Here is a 21,226-nt window from a genome sequence, read left to right on the forward strand (position 1 = left end):
TCTCCAGAAACTGAAAACAACACTAGTTTAAAAAGTAGATTTTTCTTTTCTTCTCTTCAGTATGACAGGAGGTGCTTGATATTGGGGGTTATTATCCCTAACCCCCCTCCCCATACTGATTATTTTCCAATACCATCAAATAGAATGAATACTGGTCATACACTGTTGTTTTCTGAAGACGCAGGCTATGAGATCAGAAATGACCAATAATATTTTGATTCATGGTTCATAATAGGCCACGTTGCTAAATGCAGTCTAAAGATGGGTGCTATCAACTTATGTATGTGGCCACTTTTCAACTGTAGCAACAGGTCCCAACAAATCTCAACTAATATGTCCACCTCTATACCTACTATTTCATACTTCTAATAATATTTATTAGGTAGCATAACCTCTTTTTAGTCTTTGAGATTTTTTGTTTTTACCTTTAAGTGGTGTTTCTCCATATCTGAAGTTTTAATATATGTTTGGAGATCTACTATTTCATCCATCAACTTGTGTTTTCCTTTTTCAAGTACTTCATGAGGTCCTATAAAGCAATATGGAGCAGTTTGTATTAAATGCAATTTATGTCTAAAGTAATACTAAAAGGAGATTTTTCATCTGAAAGAACGTGGAATGTGGATGGCAAATAGAGACGGCTGCACTTTAGATCTGCTCTACCTTTTGTCCCTACAAAATTCACCTTCTCACAAACATAACTTAGAAATTTGTGAAAGTAGTGGGAAAATAAAGTGCTACTGAGAAGTGTCATCGCAGCATTGACGGGTTTGTTTCAAAGAACTACTGGAATACTACTGTAGCTCCGTTCAGGTGCTGAAACCAGCAGGTTCAACTGTCATTACTGTTGGTAATTGTTGCCAGCAGCAGTCTATCTTAAGATATCTACAAAGGCTTTAATATTGGTGGCTGACAATACTTCTACCTTACAATAGCCACACATTCTACGCAGTGTCCTAAATAATGGATAAATACATTTAATACTATTCAGCATTCATAATACCTGATGAAACTTAATTTGTTCAGTTTATAATATATTCGTTGTAAATTATTAATCTAATTTGCTTTTCAAACAGACTTATTGAATCCAGATTAAAAAATATTTGTACTTGGCGTAAAATCTATTTCTCTGAAATTTGGGGGACACTACTCCCAGCCCAGCACCCTCTATAACCCATGGTAAGCGAATTAAAAATAAATTAAAAAACAAAAACATAACATCTTGTCTGGCCTGCTCTCTCCCCTCTATGGCCCCTGTGTGTAGGTCTTCAGTTTTTAACTAACAGAGCATTAAGCACTCAAACAAGAACCATACCACCAAAACCAACAGAACATAAGGATAGGAGTGCAGTGTCTCCGAAATGAATTTAATGGGGAATCCTCATTCATTTCCATTGGGGGGATATTCCAAAGCTACCTGTAGGGGGATGGGGTCCCCCAGACACTGCTGCATGCATAACCTTTAGGCCTAAGCTGGCGTCTTTGGAAACAAAGAACCCGGTGAAAGTGTGGACGGAAGACCAGGTAGCTGCCAGCCACAGTTCCACAGAGTCTCCATACCTCGCTGCCCAAGAGGTGCTCACTGATCTGGCAGAATGGTAATCTTGTCAGGAATTGGAGACACCTCCCAAAGATAAGCCTGACTGATTGTAGCCTTGATCCATCTGCCAATTGTGTTTCGTTGCCGGCCATCATCGTTTGTGTGTGTCATACAGGACAAGGAGACACACTGTTTTATGCAAGTAGGCCGAGCGGTCCATATACACACACAAGACCCTAACTACATCCAACAGGAAAAGACAGTCTGTGCTTCCAAATGTAAAATCTTGGCCCAACCCAGGGATAACAGTATTCTGGTTGAGATAAAATTTGCCCACCACCTTGGGCTGGAAAGAAGCTCTAGTGCGCAGAACAACTCTGTCAGGTGAAAGACAAGAAAAGGCAACCAGCAGGACTAGGCTGCCAATTTAGACACTCGGCTGGAGAGAAAAAAAGTACACCTTCCAAGTAAGACTTGAAATCAACAAATTCAAGAGGTTTGAAAGTGAATTTCTGTAGCGCTGAAAGGATCAAGTTCATATCCAACAGCGCTACCAGTGGAATAAGGGGTGGTTTCACATTAAGAAGCCCCTGAAGAAAGATCAAAACAGCCAATCTTCTCTGGAAGACAATGCAGATACCTGAAAGAAGAAGTAGGAGCACTTTGCCTTTCACACCAGCCTATGTAGTCTTCCAGACCCTTTGATCAATTTTGTAAAAATGGCCCTGATCATGGTCTGGATGACTTTCTCAGATAGACCCTTTTTACTTAGAATCATGGCCTCAAACGCCAGGCCGGCAAAGTCAGCCGTGCTATAAGTCCTGATGGAGAAACGGGCTCTGGCTTAGTAGTAGTCACTGTCTTAGTAATAGTCTCAATAGTCTCTGACCAGGCTGAGAAGATCGGCGTACCATGACCTTGGCCAGTACGGTGCCAGAGGTAACACGGGAATCGGACAGAAAAGATACACTAGCGGTATTGCGAGGGAACAGTCATGGCATCCACTAGGGATGCCTGTGGATCCCTGGTTCTGGCACAATACCAAGCTATTTTATGGCTCAGCCAAGAGGCGATCATGTCAACCTCTGTCCACACATTTTTACGATTTGGTCAAAGACCTCCAGATGGAAGGACCATTTCCATGAATTGCATGGCTTCCCAATTGTCTACACAAGGTATAAAAACAGCTGAGCTCGGTGGGACATGATCTTATACTCAGCACATGATCCCTCTTCATATCAAGGGGATTTCTAGATCCCCATTGGTGATTTATATACTCCACAGCTGTGGCGTTGTCGGACTGGATTTGGATGGACAGGTTTCTCAAGAGGAAATGAGTCTGCCCCCAGAGTATTGAAAATTGCTTGGAGCTCGAAGATGTTGATGGGTAAATTTGCTGTCTCGCGGGACCAAAGCCCCTGAAGGCGGATGTTCAGCATCACTGCACCTCATCCTGCAGGCTGGCATCTGTGGTCACAATTGTCTAGTCCTACACCGTGAAGGAGTGCCCCTCATTTGTGGTTTTCAGTCACCACAGGAGGGACTGACGATTTGTTGGTGACATACTGAAAACATGTGGCGCTTATTAAGGATTGGACCTTGGCCACCTGTGAGGATCTCATTTTGGAAAGTTCAGGAGTGAAAGCAAGCAAACTGCACCGCTTCGAAACAAGACACCATCTTCCTGATCAGTTTCATACATTGGAGGATGGAAACGAGCCTTAGAGACAACAAGGCCTTCACCTGTTTCTGAACAGCCAGAATCTTTGTCCTGTGGTAAAAACACCATCTGTGGAAGAAGGTATCCAGAAAAATCATACACTGCACAGTGACAAGGTTGGACTTTTTCCGATTTATGACCCATCTGTGCAATTCCAGTGTTTTCTGCTATCAAGCGTAAGTGGGAAAGAAAAGGGGTATAAATCACTTTTATCAATAGTTCGTCTGGATGCTGTATTATAATCATTCCTTTTGCCCGTAAGAGTGCTACCATGACCGTCATAACCTTTGTAAATATCTTTAGCAGTGTCCCCAGACCAAAGGCTAGAGCTCTGAAGTGGTAATGGGATGCGTCCACCTCAAACCTGAGGAGGCTGTAGTGACCTTCCCATATTGCGATAGGAAGATATGCATCCTTGGAATACACGGCATTGCAAGACTTTATCTTGAATCTGCCACTCTGAAGTGTAAATTCAGGAGCTTCAGGTTCAGGATGGGCCGGCAGGACAAATCCGGTTTTTGCACAAGAAAGAGGTTTGAGTAATAACCCAAACCTTTTTGCTCCTTCGTGACCAAATGGCCCCCTGAAAGGCTAATCTCCTGGCCCTGTATCTTTGAACGGAAGTGGAATATAAATGCTATGGAGGCATCCCAGGATGTAACCTCTTTCCACTATGCCACTGGCGTCAAGGCATCCAGTGAAGAACGGATCCACTGGTCTCAAAAGAGCAGGAAATGGGCCCCCACCACAAAACTTCTGCATAGGGGTGGGAGGGAAGTCATCCAGACTTTTTGTCAGCCGGCTTGGGTCCAATACATTTGCCTGTCCAAGGCTGCATGCCCACTCCTTTGAGGAGCTTACCCTGAGGTACAGGACTGGCCCTTATGGAAGTTCCCATTCTACCAATGTAGCAAATGGACCGGAATCTCCGGCCCCTGTTGTTTGGGGTATTAACGGGAAGGAAGAAGCTCTTCGGACTTGTGGGTTGAGAAATGATCTGGTCCAGTTCTGGGCCAAATAGGATCGAACCTTCACAGAGTAAACCTCCAAAGCCTTCTTGGACTCTGCATCTGCCTCCTAGGATCTGAGCCAGAGACTACGTCTGGCCGCTACTGCTAGGGCAGAGGTCATGGATCGAGCCAGAGCTGCATCATGTTTAGAGTCTTGCAAGTACTGGAAAGCTTCCTTTATATGTTCCGCTAAAGGCTTTAACTCTGACTTCCCAGACTGTGTGCCAGCCCATTTTCTACAACTGAGCACCCAAGTGGCTGCCACAATGGGCCTAAGTGAAGAACCTGACACAACAAAAATTGATTTTAAAATGCCCTCAAATTTCCTGTCTTCCCTTTTTAAGGAAGCAGTACTCGTAATAGGAATGGTAGTGTATTTAGATAGATGTGCAATGGGGGCATCCGTTCAAAGTGGAATCTCTCATTTAGCTATGTCTGTCCGAGAAGGGGTAAGTGAACTGGAACTGCCTCACAATCTGCTATCTGGTTTCTGCCAAGCCTCACCCAAGATTTCAGGTAAGTGCGGGGGGAAAGGAAAAGAAACAGGTTGTTTCTTTTTCCAATTGGATAGGGAAACCTCCAAAACCAATAGTCCTGCATCCTGAATATCCAAGGTCTGTTGGACAGCTAAAATTAGATTCTCAACCCCCTGTCTACTGAAGGACTCATCCTTCCATGCAGTCAGGTCCTCCTAATCTGAGTCCCTTTGGATCTCACCTTCTTCCTGAGAGATGGACTTTCCTAACAAATGGACGTGGGGATGAGCCTGGTGCCTGTGCGAAGACCCCTTAACCAGACCTTTCCAGGTTTCGTATCCAGGGAGGTTCCTGCACTTCCACAATAGGGTATGGGAGTCGTTGAGACACCTAAACCTGATGGGGGTTATCGACAATGGAGCCCCTAAGGAAAGTAGGAGAAAAAACGTTTTCACCTACCATCACAGGACGCACTGCATCCTTTTTAAGCTCCACAATGGACCAGGTTGGCTCTGCCAATTTGGGTATGCCCCCTCAGATGTACGCAAATCTTGATCCTTAGACTCACAAATCATGCATCGGGCTTGCCAGGCCACTGGGTAAATTTTCCTGACATTTAGAACAGGTGAAATATACTATGGATCTTCCCGTGGCATCTTTGGATTTGGAAGAAGTCCTTTTTATGATAAAAGCACAGAAGAAAAGGGGAAGGAGAAACCATAGAATACAATCTGTAACCAAGATTGATCTAACAGTTTACATTATAGATGTGTCATCTCTATCTATTTAGAACAATAGTGGTTTACTTGCAATGTAAGTGCTATATAATGCTAAATAAAATCAGTACTCCACCACATATATTTAGGGAGGGTAACGAGACACAATATAAGTAAAAGAGGTTAGAACTCAATGCGTAAAACTGAAGAGTAGAGCGACAGGCAGTACTCAAAAGATGAAATAGAGCGTACAGTGACAGCAATAGTGTCAAACACAGTGTAATCGCACAGAAGATGCAAATGCTGCTCTCATCCGCGGATTTCTCCAAAAGAACAACACTAGTGAAATAAACCAAAACTTAAGAAAAGTGCCCTACTCTGTGGCCCCCAACTAAAAACTGAAGGACCCCTGTACAGGGTACTTAGAGGGGAGGGAAAATGCCAGACAAGGTATTAGTTTTTTAAGCGCCTTACTCCCAGCACACCCCTAAATGGAAATGAATGCTAAAATATCATTAAAAATGAAATCAATACCATTAGTGTGTAACTAAAAATTGTTATGACGAAGTGTTATTGAATATAGCCAGGTTTTGTAAAAGTCTGGGAAATAATCTCATTATGCTACTTACATCTCTTTAGTTTCTATATTACTATAAGATTAAAAAAATTAAATAAAAAAAATACTACATCTTGCATATATAGTACATAGACATGCCTAGCCTAAATGTTGGTGATACAAAGAACACGTACCAGTTTGTTGTTTATATACTTCCAGCTGGTGAACCAACTCAGCCTTTTCATTTTCTAAGCGATTATTGGCCAACCTGAAAACATGCAATATTGATATTTAAAAAAAATAAAATCTGAACAGCTTTAAAATTGAATCAATAAATAGGGTATTCAATACAAATTGTATGCTGCGTTTATTCACTAGACACAAGAGGAATGCTTTAGTTCTATTTGTATAAGAGGGTTAGGTCTATACATGTGTAACATTGACCTGCTAGATAACAATTATAACATGCATTTGATGGTTCATAAAACAGCACAGCACTATTTGACAGACATAGTGTATAGAAAGTGCATGGTCTGTTTACGTGGGTGCAAGTGATATTCAGAACAAAAATGTGGGAATGAAAGCGCATGTTAATGCCTGAAGATATGATAAAAGAGCAAGCAATTTGCAGGATACACTTTGGAAAATTTGTTATTGTGCCATGATACGGGAATATTGTGAAAATGAGTAGTTCAAAACTTTAGACATTCTTGACCATAATAATGTTACCAAGCTATACAAACTATCAAGGACTGTTAGGAAACGTAAATACATGAAAATCCTTCACATACTTTGTTGTAAAAAGAAGAGCAACCTTTACAAGATTGCAACCATTAGCAAAGAAAATAAAGATGACAAGAATGCAATCAATAAAATGGAAAAAACAATTAACTGTGTATAGGTTTAACAGTGGTTATTTATTGTACTAAATATGAAGCATGGATGCTGCAGCACAAGATTCAATGGCCTCTTAAAAAGCAACATGATTTTTATATATTTACCGGAGTATTTGAAAATCTCTGGTGAGACCTTCATCTGTCTTTGCATCTTCAGGAAAATGCTTTAGTAGCTCAATCTTGGTCACGAAAAAACAAATATGTAGAAGAAGGTTAAAATATGATAATGGCCAATTATAATTATTACATTTCTTTAAAACAATTTAGTTTGCCTTCAATAGGATCTCTGCTCTAAAATACATATGTCTTCTACCATTTCTTGCATAAAGTGCTTACATATAAGGGGGGGGATACTGCCTCATGGTTGGTGCTGCTGAGGTCTTTCTGTAGCAGGAAAGACCTAATGCAGTTGCTGTAAATTAAGTCTAGCTGCTGATTAGAGGAGTAGCCACATTACCAGAATAAGTGGAAATAAGTTCCTAAAAACACTTTTACATTAGTTCAGAGCTATATGTCTCAATATAAGTTAGAAAGTGCCAATATGTATACATTAATGTTTATATTCATTTACAAACATTTTATTATTGTTAAGGATGTACTACAGCAAAAATAAAAAGCCATCAATTTGTTGGTACTGTTGAGTACAAAATTAGATGAAATCATACAGAAAACACAACAGAGAATGAAAGACATGCATCATAGTCTTGTATTGGTCCAGCACAGTTTTAGTTGCCAAGATAGAATGGAGTTTACCAAAGAAAATGTGTAAAGATGCAACTCTGTCATAGTTAACTTAAAAGTATTTAATAAAAAAAAATGCCTGAGCTGCTTTGAAGAACATATACAATAAAATCAGTTCTCTATCTTCAGTTATTTACTTCATCTTTTAGGATGCGCATTGTTTGTTCAGTTTTCTGTTCACGCTCAGTTGCTTCTCTCAGTAGCCTTTTCAGATCAACAATGCTGTCATTTTTCTTAATAAGTTCTGCTTCCATCTCCTTCATCTTTGTTTCATACATCCTGACAAGTTAGAAAGGATATTTTTTAGGCTATTTTGTTTACAAAGTGTCAATTATATAATTGTAATGTATAGCTATTTGTAATGTTTAGCTGATTGAAGAAAAAAAAGGGAACATGTGTCTTCTACTTAAGGTTTATTCAGCCTTGGCAAGACAACTATGAGCCATTCAATCCCCTCTGACATATGATTGGAAATATACCTCTATGTACACCCACAAAATATAACCACTAAGAACATATCTATTTTAGTAGACACCTAAGTTTCAATGTACTGCTGGATGTGGATTATTGTACTTACTGTTAAATCTGTTTCTTCTTATCCATCTGGGGGACACTGCTACATTGAGTTGTGGTGAAGGTACAGGAGTCAGCCACTCAAGAGTTAATTCCCTGAAGGCCGAGGCTCCGTCCCTCTTCCAGCCCCAGGGTATTACAAGAAACAATCAAACAAACCGTTCAAACATACAAAACGGAACACGGAACGTAAAAGAGTGAGAGCTCAGTGCTCCCCAGATGAATTAGGAGAAACGGATTTAATGGTAAGTACAAAAATCCTATTTTCTTTAGGATCCTTATCCGGGGTACACTGTTAAATTGGGGACATTCCAAAGCTGCCCCAATGGGAGGGTACGCTTAGACATAGCTGAATGCAAAATACGCCATCCAACGCTAGCATCTCTGGATGCAAAAACAGGAAAATGGTAAAATCTGGTGAACGTGTGGACAGAGGACCAAGTAGCGATGTGACATAACTGCTCCACCAAAATCCCGTGACACTCCGTCCAAGAGCCACTCACCGAGGAGTGCCTTGGTGACTAAGGAGTCAGATTTACGATCTGCTGAAATTCTATCCATATAAACTCTTACTGCTCTTACTATGTCTAGTAAGGCAAGTTGATCATGAAGGAGGAAATGACAGTTTCTTGATTGGAAGAAGGTCTTAACCTCCGTACTGAGCCAAATTTTTCTGGAAATACACCGACAAGGCTGAGTTCTGAACTTTAACAGTCTTAGTCCTTCCTGGAGAAAAGAAAGAAGCCATGATTAAAAGACTAAAGTGTGGAAACCTTTACGTTCACGCCACATAAGTCTTCCAAACTCTATGATAAATTACTTGTTGAAACTGGCTTTCTAAGCATAGTCTGAATAAACATTCACAGATCCCTTTTCCCTCAAAATCCTGGCTTCAACAGCCATGCCGTTAAAGATAGACGAGGAAAATGCTGGTGGTGGAATGGACCTTGTGATAGAAGATCTTCCCGCAGAGAAAGTAGTCATCCTGCACCTTCCACCATCTTTAGTATGTTGGCAAACAAGGCTTTTTGTGGCCAATCTGGAAGCACGAGGATGAAAGAAACGCCCTTTCTCTTGAGGACGTGAGGGAGCATCAGAATCAAAGGGAAGAGATAAATCGACCTGAAGTTTCAAGGGACAGTCATGACGTTGTTAGGAACTCCTCCAGCCAGTACAGCAAAACCTGGAGTCTGCTCTGAAGTCTGGTGTTTACTGTTGCCCCTAGTGGTGGGGACAGACTTGGCTTCAGACAAACAGAGGGTCGTGAGATGTGTACCGGCCAAAGAGAACCCAGGAAGAGAGTGCTATGGCAGACAGCAACGTGGGGTCCAGGCAAGGGTGGGAGCCAGCAGCAGACAACGTATCCAAGGAACAAACCAAGGTCAGTGGTCACAGGCACAGGTTCTGTGTCTAGGGACAGGCATAAGATCGGGGTCTCAAGCAGAGGTTCAAAATCCAGGTTCAAGCAATAGGTCAGGGTCAGAAGCAGAGGTTCAAGGTCCAGAAACAGGCAAAGGTCATACACGGGTAAGCAATCTTAGGTTAAACATCAAATACAGGAACAAATAGCAGGCAGCAGTACTGGGACAGGACGCTATAACCGGTAGTGAGGCTCAGTCCTCACTGCCCTAAATAGTGCAGATGGCCAATCAGGACACAGTCCAGAATGTGTCCTCAGCTGCAGTATAATGAATATGCAGAGCCTGCACCCAATGGAAATAGGCAGAGTGCCATGGGTAACTATTCCTTAATCAGCCTTGATTGGCTGACTGTGTAATCCCCTGTGCGCACACGCCCGGCTGTTTGACAGCTGGCTGGGCGCGGCGCCAGTAGCTCCCCAGAGTCCCAGTTGTTGCCCAGGCAACCGGGACGAAGATGCAGGAAGTGACGTTCCGGTCGTCATAGCGACGGCCGAGATGCCCGGAAGAGACCTCAGAGAGTCAAAGATGCAGTGTTGCAGTGGAGGTTGGATCTTGACCACTTACTCAAGATATTCAGTTGATAATTGTGCAACTGCTAATTTATAGACATATCTCAGGTGTGTGATTTATTTTTGTAATTTTTTTGTGATCTACTGTTGTGTTCCTTACCCACTATATACTTTTTTTAAATTTATTTTTCTTTAACCTTTGCTGATATCTTGCAAAACCTAATAAAAACTTTTACAGTTAAAAGATATTCAGTTGAAACATCAGAGAGTGGAACCTGGCATACTGTACTATAAATAAATGTTGATGAGGATGTAACCTCCCTCTAGGATACCGGTTACCCTCTGATCTGAGGCGGAGGACAAAAAAAAAAAAAAAGGGTCCCAACCCAGTCGGAACTGGGAGGGAGAAAGGAGAAAGCTGACTGCTTGTCATAGGGCCTAGGAGCTGGGATGTTCACTGCCCAGGTCTGTTTTCCCTCTGCTGACCTGTATGTGCTGGAGGAAGAGGGTTTTGGGCGAAAAGACGCCAGAAAGGAACGGTACCTCGATCCCGGGTGACCGGGAGAAAGAGACTCTTACCTCCCGTAGCCTGAGAGATCATTCTGTACAGCTCGGGCCCGGAAAAAAAACGAGCCGACGTATGGCAGGGCCTCCAAGGACCTCTTTGGCTCCGTTCATGGGACAAGAGCCCATCTAGCCAACACCACTAAAGCAGACTTCTTAGAATATTTCAGATTTAGGACGGTCAGACTGCAGTCCCTCCAAAAGTTGTTCCGACCATTTTTTCATGGCCTTGAAGACCCATGCGAACACTAAGAAGGGGGTCTGAGGGCTGCCCTAGCAGCCACAGAGATGGATTTTGGCATATCCTGTACTGGGAGAAATATTGCGGGGCTTGAAAAATTGAACAGGTGACGCAGAGGTAGTAGCCTTTACCTTTTTAGGAGCCATTACACCGGCAACTGGACAAACTATGACTTGAAATGAAAATCAGATAGAGGATGGATAGAAGAGGACTTTCCAGAGAATATAATTGCCAAGCACTAGGCTGTTAGTATATTCACACGCTCTTGACTAGCATTTTCACAGATTGTATAAGGACTGGGGATGGTGAGGGTTCCTGGACCCTGCCAGGTTATTCCATGTTTTACATTTGGCTCAATTATTATCTCCTTTAACCTATACCCTTAGCTGGGAAAGAGGGTAGGTTTTCAGAGAGCCACAGCCCTGTTACTGATAATAAGCTGGGAGCAGAATAGTGCAGACTATTTGGCTTTTAAAATTTGGTAATTCAAACAGCTTTGTATGATACCAGAACCTAGAGGTGGCTTAAGTGCAGCATGGAAATCTCCTCCAACCGATAACGCGCCTACTACGCCTCCAGCGTGGCTGATAGAAGTGCCGATGAGACTGTGTACCTTAAAGAGAGCAAACGGAGTAACTCCAGTGAAGTTGAGACCACACAGGGGAGGAGGGCTGACCCGCGAGCTAAACGATATCTTCGGTGCCCTTAATTGCCAGGACCTTCAGGCTGTGCCCAGGGATAGATGCTGTGCATCCCTGACTATCCGCTGGATGAGGTCCGCGGGGATGGGCGCTCCGAATACCGCCGAGTGGCCCGGCCCCTTCCGGAAGTCCTCCTTTAGGCAATGTGATACCTACCCGAGGCCGGGGCTTCCGAACCAAGGCGGGCAGCGGCGTCCACGGTGACCCGTCCCCAGCAGAGGCTCTCCCGCAGGTAGGATGTATAGCGGGTGGGGGTCTGCTGCAAAGGGGGGCACTCCGGCTTGGTAGAATAGAGTGGGGCTCACCGTCTCCTGGATCAGCGGGTCTAAGGAACACACCTGAGCCCAACTGCGTTCCTGCACCTTCCGGCTCCACCAGCACCTGACCTAGGAGGTAATAAGATGAGTTTTCTCGTGGGAAAGGGAGTAATTTCTATTCAGCATGAGGAGCTCTTGCAAATTGCTGCCAACTACCATGGCGTCCAAGCCACACCCCCCACGGAGATGAATTTTAAAATGTTTTCACATTTTCCGTCCGCCATCTTTAAGTAATGATGCACCCAGGACAGGAAGAGTAGTGAATTTACATAGGCGAGTCACTGGATTATCCACCTTAGGCGGATACTCCCATTTAGACATTTCTTAGACATTTCTTCTGCAGGCAAAGAATATGCCACTGGAATATTTCTAGGAATAAGATTTTTTTTTTTTTTTTATCTGGCTTAGCTCAGGCTTTCCCTTGGAGCGCTGGTAGGATGAAGGAAAATAAATATTTTTTTTCTTCTTTCTTTTAAACAATGCAGACTATGTAGACTGAGAATCTTCTATATTCATTATATCCAGAGCCTGACGTACCGCCATGACCAGTTTGTCAATGCCCAGACCTACAAAAGTTTTGTTTTCGAATCCCACACGATCATCCTGGTTAGAGTCATCCAGGAGTTCTCCCTCTTCCTGAAAAGAGAATTCAGAATCGAAATGCTCCCTTCTGAAAGCCTAAGAAAACAACTGGTGCTTTTTTGGTCTCTGAGTTCTAAGACCATCAAGAAGCTTCTCTAAAGAAGAAGACACTTTGGAGCAGTCTGTTTCAGGGCTTCTCAAAGTCCTGGTCTATTTTTGTACTTCCTGAACAGCAGACAGAGCCTGTCTCCACCTGAGACACAGATTCCTTCTGGAGAGAATCAGCTTGCAGCGCGGCTACATAAATAGGCAAAGGAGTAGTTTCACTGATCTCTCTTGAAGGTGCAGCCAACTTTGTCCACTCCGCAATGGACTGAGCCAGGGATCTTGTCCATGCCGGTTCTGCCATATCAGATGCATCCCTCCCAAGCGGTTGCGAATCCTCCTCCAGGCTTACAGTGGCGAGTAACAATAAACTGTACAATCTTCCACATTCAAACAATAGGTACAAGTAAAACAAATTTTTTTTTAATTTTTTTTTTTAAAGAAAATAACAAATAGAGGTATTAAACATAGGAAAATTGGATGTACTTAACCCAAGGCTTCAGGAAAAGAGCTGGAGCCTTTATCTGAGGAGAAGTCTGAAGAAGAGAGGAGCCTCAGCCAGTCAGAAAAAATCTTATCATCAATGTTGTGGCAAGCTTTCACCAACAGGAAAGCCTGCCAGGAGGGAGAAACCATCTGTATGAGTATTTCTTCCCCTTCAGAGAACCAGTGAAATGGGAGGCTCCTGTATAAAGACAGATTCCCAGGTGGCTCCCATCACTCTAGTGACCTCAGCCCATTAAGCCAGCTCTATAAACCAATATTACCTCTCCCCCTGAACTCCGCTGGGAGTGGGGGAAGAATGGTAGTGACCTCTCTTTCATTTTTATGAGGGAACTCACTGATGCAGCTTGACAGCTGCAGCGAGAAAACCCCTTAATCACGCTGTAAAACCATGCAAATAAAATGGAGATCGGTGGAAAGTAAAAAAAAAATAATATACAGATAACTGGCATGCCATAGGCCCTATAAACATTTGCCCAAATCTTTGGGCATTCAAGTGACACAGAGGTACAAGGGCTGGGAGAGGGTAGGAGCCTCAGCCTTCAATGAATTAGCCCTTGAGTGCCCGACTCCTGCACCCTTACCACAATCCAATGTAGCAGTGTCCTCCAGATAAGAATGTTGGAGAAATTTAATTTGCTACACAAGTAACATACTATCTTGAGACACTGTCTTAAAATCTTTTACGATAGTCTGGTGTTTTCCTTCAAATTAATTAGATTTTTTTGTTAAAGCCTATTTCAAACACTATTCTCTCCTTTGATATGCTCACTGTCATGTAAATACTTTTAATAAACAGGGTGGGATAAAAATAGGGACTAATGTTACCTGTGGCACACATGATAAAAACAAACGTGTCCCATTAACACGCAACCCCATACCGTTACAGATAGTTGTGATCAATGGCTGAAACCATTTTGTACAGATCATAAATATATATTCAGTGGTGAATAGATAGAATTGAGTTGGACAGCACCAATTTATAATGATCACATTTGAAATATGTACTGTCAAAGTAACAAAGTAATAGTGTAATACCCAGCAACATAGCCACATAGATGTTAGTGGATCGTTAAGTTAACTCCCTTTTCAGCATTGCAGTTCTCTTCTATGGGGACCTTATTGTTTGCCAAGTATTGCATCAGTAAGAAAAAAGGTAGAACAAAAGTGAATATATATATATATATATATATATATATATATATATATATATATATATATATATATATATATATATATATATATATATATATATATGATTGTACTTAACACACACATTAATTATTGTCCCCATACTAATTAAACAAATAGGCTTATCTAGAAATCCAGGACTCTTTTGTTCTCAAAGTCCCAGATTCGATCCCAAACAGTTGCATCACTTCTTAGGGTAGATCCCAGTGGCCATATAATTCAGTGTACCATATATAGAGAACATGATAATGTAAAAATACAAACCAAGTTGAATTACATAACTGAGGGTATAAAAATTACATAAATTACATAAATAACTTAAAATAGCTCAGCTGATTTTAGAAGATGCAACACGCTAAAGATAAAACTAACCTTCTTAGGTCTGAAGAGCTGCCACTGGAGAGAGAAGCTATCAGGGAGCCAAAGAACAAGCAGCTGAACATGCATAGGTGTCAGAGATGGAGAGTGATGTGGAACTCCTTCCCTAAGTGTTTTGTACAATAGTATTTCATCAGGAAAAAGTTCCACACCACCTGGGATCCAATCAGAGACCTTAAAGATAAGATAGCCCTACATGATTTTTTTCCTATATGATATACACAGTGGTGCTGGGTTCTAAATCCACAGTACAACAAATAAATATATAAAGCACATTAAAATATAAAGATCCCATTATAGGGATGAAACATGTCAGCTGGTGTTCGTAGAGAAAAATTTCATGAATGACAGGAGATCGTGTTCAGCATCTTTATTGCTCCAAGGAATAAGATTGTGCAGGACTCAATGAGGTTTTCTGTCTTTGGTACCTTTTGACTTGACAGTGGTTAACAGTGTGTTATTAGGAGGAGAATTAATCCCAGCACTGTGAGAAGTTGGACCGTTATTAGCGGCGTTTAGCCGCTCATGTGTGCTCACGCTACTGAAGAGAGGACGGATACAAAGTATACAGAGATTGCACAAGAAGTCCTGTTATCACGGAGTGCTGAGCCACTTTTTAAAGTCCAGAGGAGAACAGTGTGTTAACAAATGCCATCAGTTACACATGCTGTTTTAAGGTACCGGTACAGTTTCCTATAAAGATATCGTATTTGGATTGTTTTGGAGTGCATTTGAGGCTGATTATCCCAATTTTTGAAATAACACACATGAGAAGACTAAATAAATAGAGCTGAAGATAATTATTTGGAGGTATTTTTGTAGCTCATTTTGGTGCTTGCCTGTTTACTTCCATATAACTGTTTTGGAATTGAAATCAATATATCTTTTTTCTGCAGGAGGACGCCCCTTTAGCAAAACCACATACTCTTGGAGAAATTCTAGCTATATTTCGACATTACATTTATGTATGTGTTTTATTAATATATTTTTCTATAAAATTATTTTCAAATTTATTTTATGTTTTATTTGTATAGAGGGATTCTAGAGAGCGCTGCAAAGGTTTAGAATTCCATATTAAAATATAAAGGGCTTTTAAATATACTGTACTATGAATGCATTGCTAAAAAGTCATTTTTCATTTTAGAAACTGACATCTAATACAACAGAAGGTGTAATAAGCTACTCAGGAATACAACATCTAAATATGAAGACAGATTTGTATAGACAGAGATGAAGTCATTCAGTGTATTTACTTGCAAAATCACAATGATAAAAACAAAAAAATATGCTTTAAAGAAATATTGTATGGAAAAGAAAATACAAGTAAATGTAATGGAATGCATACTTGTGCAACAGACACAGTATATCATCAAAATGGATTTCAACTCCTATATATTTCCTTGAATGGTTAAATAAATTATTTTCCTCTTGACACACATGTAACATAAATGCCTACACTTTTGCACAGTCTCATAACAGCTAATATGAAACTACGGATCTATCCAAATGTGATTGGTAAACTGTTGAGATTAGCGCTATAGGGACTGATGCAGAGTTGGCTGCAAAATGGAAATCAATTCAATTACTCTTAAATCTCCCATAACGAACACGGAGAGCAAGTGTATGTCTGCTCATATGCAGAGCCATATGCATCATCAGCAGCATATTCACCTGGTTAACGATAATCATCATCAGTGAGTATTTGCACCTGCCCTATAGTAGGTACAGAAGATAAGTCTGGTACAGGAGCAGCATTTGCATAAACATGTCTTCACCGTATTCTGGAATGCCCCCTTCATTCTAACGCATAAACACATACCTGCTTACGACTACCGACTTCCAGGCTTTGCTTTCTGCTCCTTCCAGTTGTGGTCCTCTGCTTTCTGCAAAGCTCAATTTACTTCTGCTTTCTTCTAGATTTGTTCCCAATTTTTCATTGATAACCTCCAAATTTCTCTTTGCTATTCTTAACTTTTCTGATGTTTCAATTTCCTGTACATAAGACACGAACAAATACATAAATGAACTATACAAATCATAGAAAAGTAATATTTACTTTAACATCCAAACCCTACTGTTAAAAGGAGTTCCACATATAGTGCATAATTGTAAAACTCAGCCCTTCTCACCACTACTAGTTGGACAGGACTCCTCAACCCTTTGTTCAATTAAGCAAGGTATCCCTGTTTACCATTACTGGGGACCTGGTGGTCAGCCTCTATAATAATCTCTGAGCACTATAGCGAGTGAGGGATCAGACACTGGACTAGGAATAACGGTCAGCTATGGCGTTGCAACGCGCTTTCATTTTTAGACAAAATATTCTCCTGTGCTCACAAACGATTACAATAAAATGTCAAAGTGAGGGCCCAAATGAAATATTAAATGTAAGGGTGAGGATCCTGTTCAATATGAATGTAAATGATTTCCCCTCAGAGAAAAGTGAGCCCTGCTATCTGCAGAATGTTCATCAATGGAATAGATAGAGAACACAGCTTAACTATGAACAAAATGATGTATATTTTCTTTAGAAACAGGTGCAGAAGCAATAGATACAGAAGTAATTACATCCAAACAGCACCTGCACAACTAGCTTACATGCAATCTTGTAAAGCTGTGTTTACACTATAAATTGCCTGAATGGTTTAATTATATATGATGGTTATGATTTGAAAACGGTTCAGGTCAAGGGTATTCTATTCATACCGATTTCAATTCTTTACGAAGTCTCTCATTTTCAGCAATGACTTTTTCCATGCCTTTTGTCTTTGCTTCATATCTCATACTTAGCTGTCCACCCACATGCAGCTGCAGCTTTTCCAGTTCCGACTAGGTTCAATAAAGGAAGAGGAACACAAGTACAGAGATGTATTAATGTAGTACATGCCACACAAGGACACATAACTGTAGCTTAAAATGATTATTCTTCAAATAAATTAGGAAAAGAGATTTTAAACTCTGGAGATATTAAAAATAAGGCAATGTAATGGTGTGACATACAAGTACTTTTTATGGTGAAAGCTAATCAACAGACAGACTTATCACATTTTATATATAGGTATATCTCTAGCTACAATAACTGCGTACACTGAGCAAACACAATAGAAATGAAATGGGGTAAACACCTTTTACACATTTTCTACACAACAAAATATGTGAAAATTGCAGGTGAAACAGAGGATTTATGTGCTTTCCCAATAGATATGGAGCACAATAAATGTAATAGTAACATGGAATTTTTAATCTATAGCTGGTATTGACAAGAGGCTGGTCCTCAAAGAAAGAAACGGTAAAGATAAAAATTGAATTGTCCGATGAAGATAAAATATATGGTTCAGTGTTAACCTGACATTCCACTGCAGTTTTGATATGCAAATATAAATATAATCTTGTACTCTATTAAACATTGGAAGCTTCTTTAGACTAGTCTCCTAATGGGAACTGACTCCATCAATCCTCGTAGTGCCTTTTTGCAGAGCAAGACTATAAAATGGTCAGTCACTCTCTGCTTTCTTAGTTAGAGTATCATCTCCCTTCTGACAGTGAAGTGAATAACACAGATCATCTTGTTACAGTGGCACTTGTCAAGGGGTGAGGATATTTTAGGCAGCAAGTAAACAGTCAGTTTTTGTGTTGGAAGCAGGAGAAATTGGAAAGAGTAAGGAACTGTGGGACAAATTGTGATGGCTAGACACAACTGGGTTAGAGCGTTTCCAAAATGGTAGGCCTTGTGGGGTGCTCCTGGTATGTAGTGTTAAGCAACTGCCAAGAGTGGCCACTCTTCAAAGCTGGCCAGTAAAGGCACCATGCTGTGCCACCCAGGAAGCACTCACCAACCTCACAGAGTGAGCCCTCAGAACAGACTGCCCAGCCCCACTATAAGACTGACGGATTACAGCCATAATCCACCAAGCAATAGTCATCTTAGAAGCTGGTCAGCCTCTCTTGTGTGCATCATAGAGGACAAAAAGATCCTCAGTCCTGCGCACATCTCTATTCCTACGCACAGGCGTGAGCAAAGCTCGGACCACATCCAGAGTACGAAGAACAACTTCTAAAGACCATCATTTGGCCAGGGTATACATCTGGACATGACATTTGGACTCCTTTAACGAGGAATGAAGGCTTGGTTCGAAGACTCCCCCACCCCCACCCCCCATCCACATGAAAGACAAGAAGAGGAGACTGCGAATGCTACTAGCTCTGAAACGCTTCTAACTGAAGAAATGGCCAAAAGGAAGACAGCCTTCCACATCAGAAATTTTAAATCTGCCATGTACAAAAGTTCAAAATGAGAATGCTGTAAAGCATTCAACACCAAGTTTAAATCCCAAGGCACTACTGGAGGAACATATGGAGGTTGCACATGAAGCAGCCCCTGTATGAACATTTGCACATCAGAGCAATTCCACTTTGAAAGAAGAAAGGAAGAGCTGACACCTGAATCTTAAGCGAACTAAGGCGCAAACCAGGGGCCAGCCTGTCCTACAAGAACATAAGCAACCTGAACAATCAAAAAGAAGAGATAGGATACTACTTTCTTTTACACCATACATCATATATCCTCCAGATACGATGATCTGTTTTGGCTGAACCCGGTTTATGAGGTCGAAGTATTGTTTGCCCTACGCAATTAAACGAACCCTTAGCTTGAAGGATCATGACTTCAAAAGCCAGATGTTCTAAACAGAGATGATAAAATGGTCCTTAACAGGTCTGACACCACGACCGTCCCTAAAGAGAACGTTTATGCACTAGGCCCTCTGTGGTCATTCTGGTGCCACTAGAATGACCGCAATGGACATGATATCTACTGAGTCAGCAAGAAAATATTTCACCAGGACGCAAAAGGGCTGGAATTTGTGGCTCAACCGAGACGCCATTATTTCGATATCTGGTTGAACCCGCCTGTCCACTAACTCGCGAAAATAGCTCCAGATGGAGGGGCCATTCACCAGGATGCAGGGTCTGCCTGTTGAGAAAGTCCGCCTCCCAATTTTATACCCCTAGGATAAAAACTGTCATGATAGCCCAAACATGAGCCTCTCTCGCATGGCTAAAATACTCTTGTTGCCACCCCTGGTGATTGAGGTATGCCACTGCCGTGCAGTGTCAGATTGCATCTTCATCGCCTTCCCTGCAACAAACTTTCCCCTGCACTGTGCTGGGAGAGGGTTTTGCTGTGCGAGAGAGGGAATTCCACAAAGTGGGTGCAGCGTGATGACAAAAGTCCTGTAACCAGGATTGGTAGGATGTGATGAGAGTAGAAGAGAGATGCAGATCCTATGCAGAACAGAGTTGTCGAGTTGAGAGAAATTTTGAGACAAGTGAGATGTATGTCGGTGCGATTTTATTGATGGCCTTGTATGTTAGTAGAAGAATTTTATTTTGGATTAGTTGAAAAACAGGTAACCAATGTAGAGACTGACAGAGTGATTTTCCTTGCAAACTGTTCTTCCTCTGATGAACCAATCTAGCCGCTGCATGCAAAGACTGTAGGGGCTCGAGTCTGATTTTGGGAAGACCAGTAAGGAGGGACTTGCAATAGTCAATGCGGGAGATGAGTGCATGAATTAAGGTTTTTGCAGTGTCTTGTGTGAGATATGTGCATCTTCTGGAAAAGGTTTTTAGATGTATGTAACATGATTTAGATATAGAGTTGATGTGGGGAAAAAAGGATAGATGTGAGTCAAGGATTACACTTAGGCAGTGCGCTTGCGGGATGGGATTTATGGTCAGGTTATCACTATGTGAGCATTACAGGCAGCAGTGTGTGTTAGACCACTGACCACCAGTCTAACCAGTCCTGGCAGGTGTGGGCAGTAACCTCCAACATTTTACAATATTATTGCAAAGTATTAAAACTGCCCCAACCCGGCTACTTACCGCCAACCGGCTGGCAACATTTTCTGTGGAGAACACTGTAGCTTAACAATAAATAGAGATCTATAGATTACTTAAACTTGCTTTATTAAGTAGAAATGTAAAAAAAGATATACAATACCTTAAGTCTTTCATTTTCCAGTTCTAGATTTGATAATTTTTCATTTGTCACAATGCCAGGGGCTTTTTTAAGTTCCTCATTCTCTCTCTGTACTCTTTCGACCACCCGTTTCATCAAACCAATAGTCTTTTCCAACTCTGGAATAGTCTTCCCACTTCTTCCAGACTTAATATATTCATAAAATACACAGGAAGATAGTATGATCAATTAGGCAAAATTAATTACAAGCGTATAAAAGCTAGGATTATTTTGAAAAGACTACAGTTATGGCAAATATAATATTTAGTAGTAGTTCTGTATAAATTAGTGATAGTCGACCTAATACACTTCAAGGGCCGCATATTACCTTAATCTCAGTAATAAGTGTAAATATTATATATGATCAAAGAAAGAGAGACACATATCCGTAATAACATATCAGCATGCATTTTAAACAAGTGTTACAAGCTTTAACAAACAAATCTTACAATAAAGAAGGAAG

The 21,226-nt window shown here is 41.2% G+C and overlaps 1 protein-coding gene across 1 annotated transcript in view; it reads right to left on the minus strand.

The window, feature by feature from the left end:
• Window positions 1-21,226, minus strand: part of CEP290 (centrosomal protein 290) — a 222,067-nt gene that overhangs the window by 1,203 nt on the left and 199,638 nt on the right. Inside the window, exons 46-52 of the mRNA XM_075209376.1 lie at window positions 20,746-20,910; window positions 17,448-17,570; window positions 16,561-16,733; window positions 7,793-7,934; window positions 7,020-7,093; window positions 6,213-6,286; window positions 426-529 (exon numbers count right to left, since the gene is read on the minus strand). Of these exons, the coding sequence (XP_075065477.1) occupies window positions 426-529; window positions 6,213-6,286; window positions 7,020-7,093; window positions 7,793-7,934; window positions 16,561-16,733; window positions 17,448-17,570; window positions 20,746-20,910 (855 nt within the window). The remainder of the gene's footprint in view (window positions 1-425; window positions 530-6,212; window positions 6,287-7,019; window positions 7,094-7,792; window positions 7,935-16,560; window positions 16,734-17,447; window positions 17,571-20,745; window positions 20,911-21,226) is intronic.

The sequence above is a fragment of the Mixophyes fleayi genome, chromosome 4, assembly GCF_038048845.1.
Source record: "Mixophyes fleayi isolate aMixFle1 chromosome 4, aMixFle1.hap1, whole genome shotgun sequence".
Lineage (NCBI taxonomy): Eukaryota > Metazoa > Chordata > Amphibia > Anura > Limnodynastidae > Mixophyes > Mixophyes fleayi.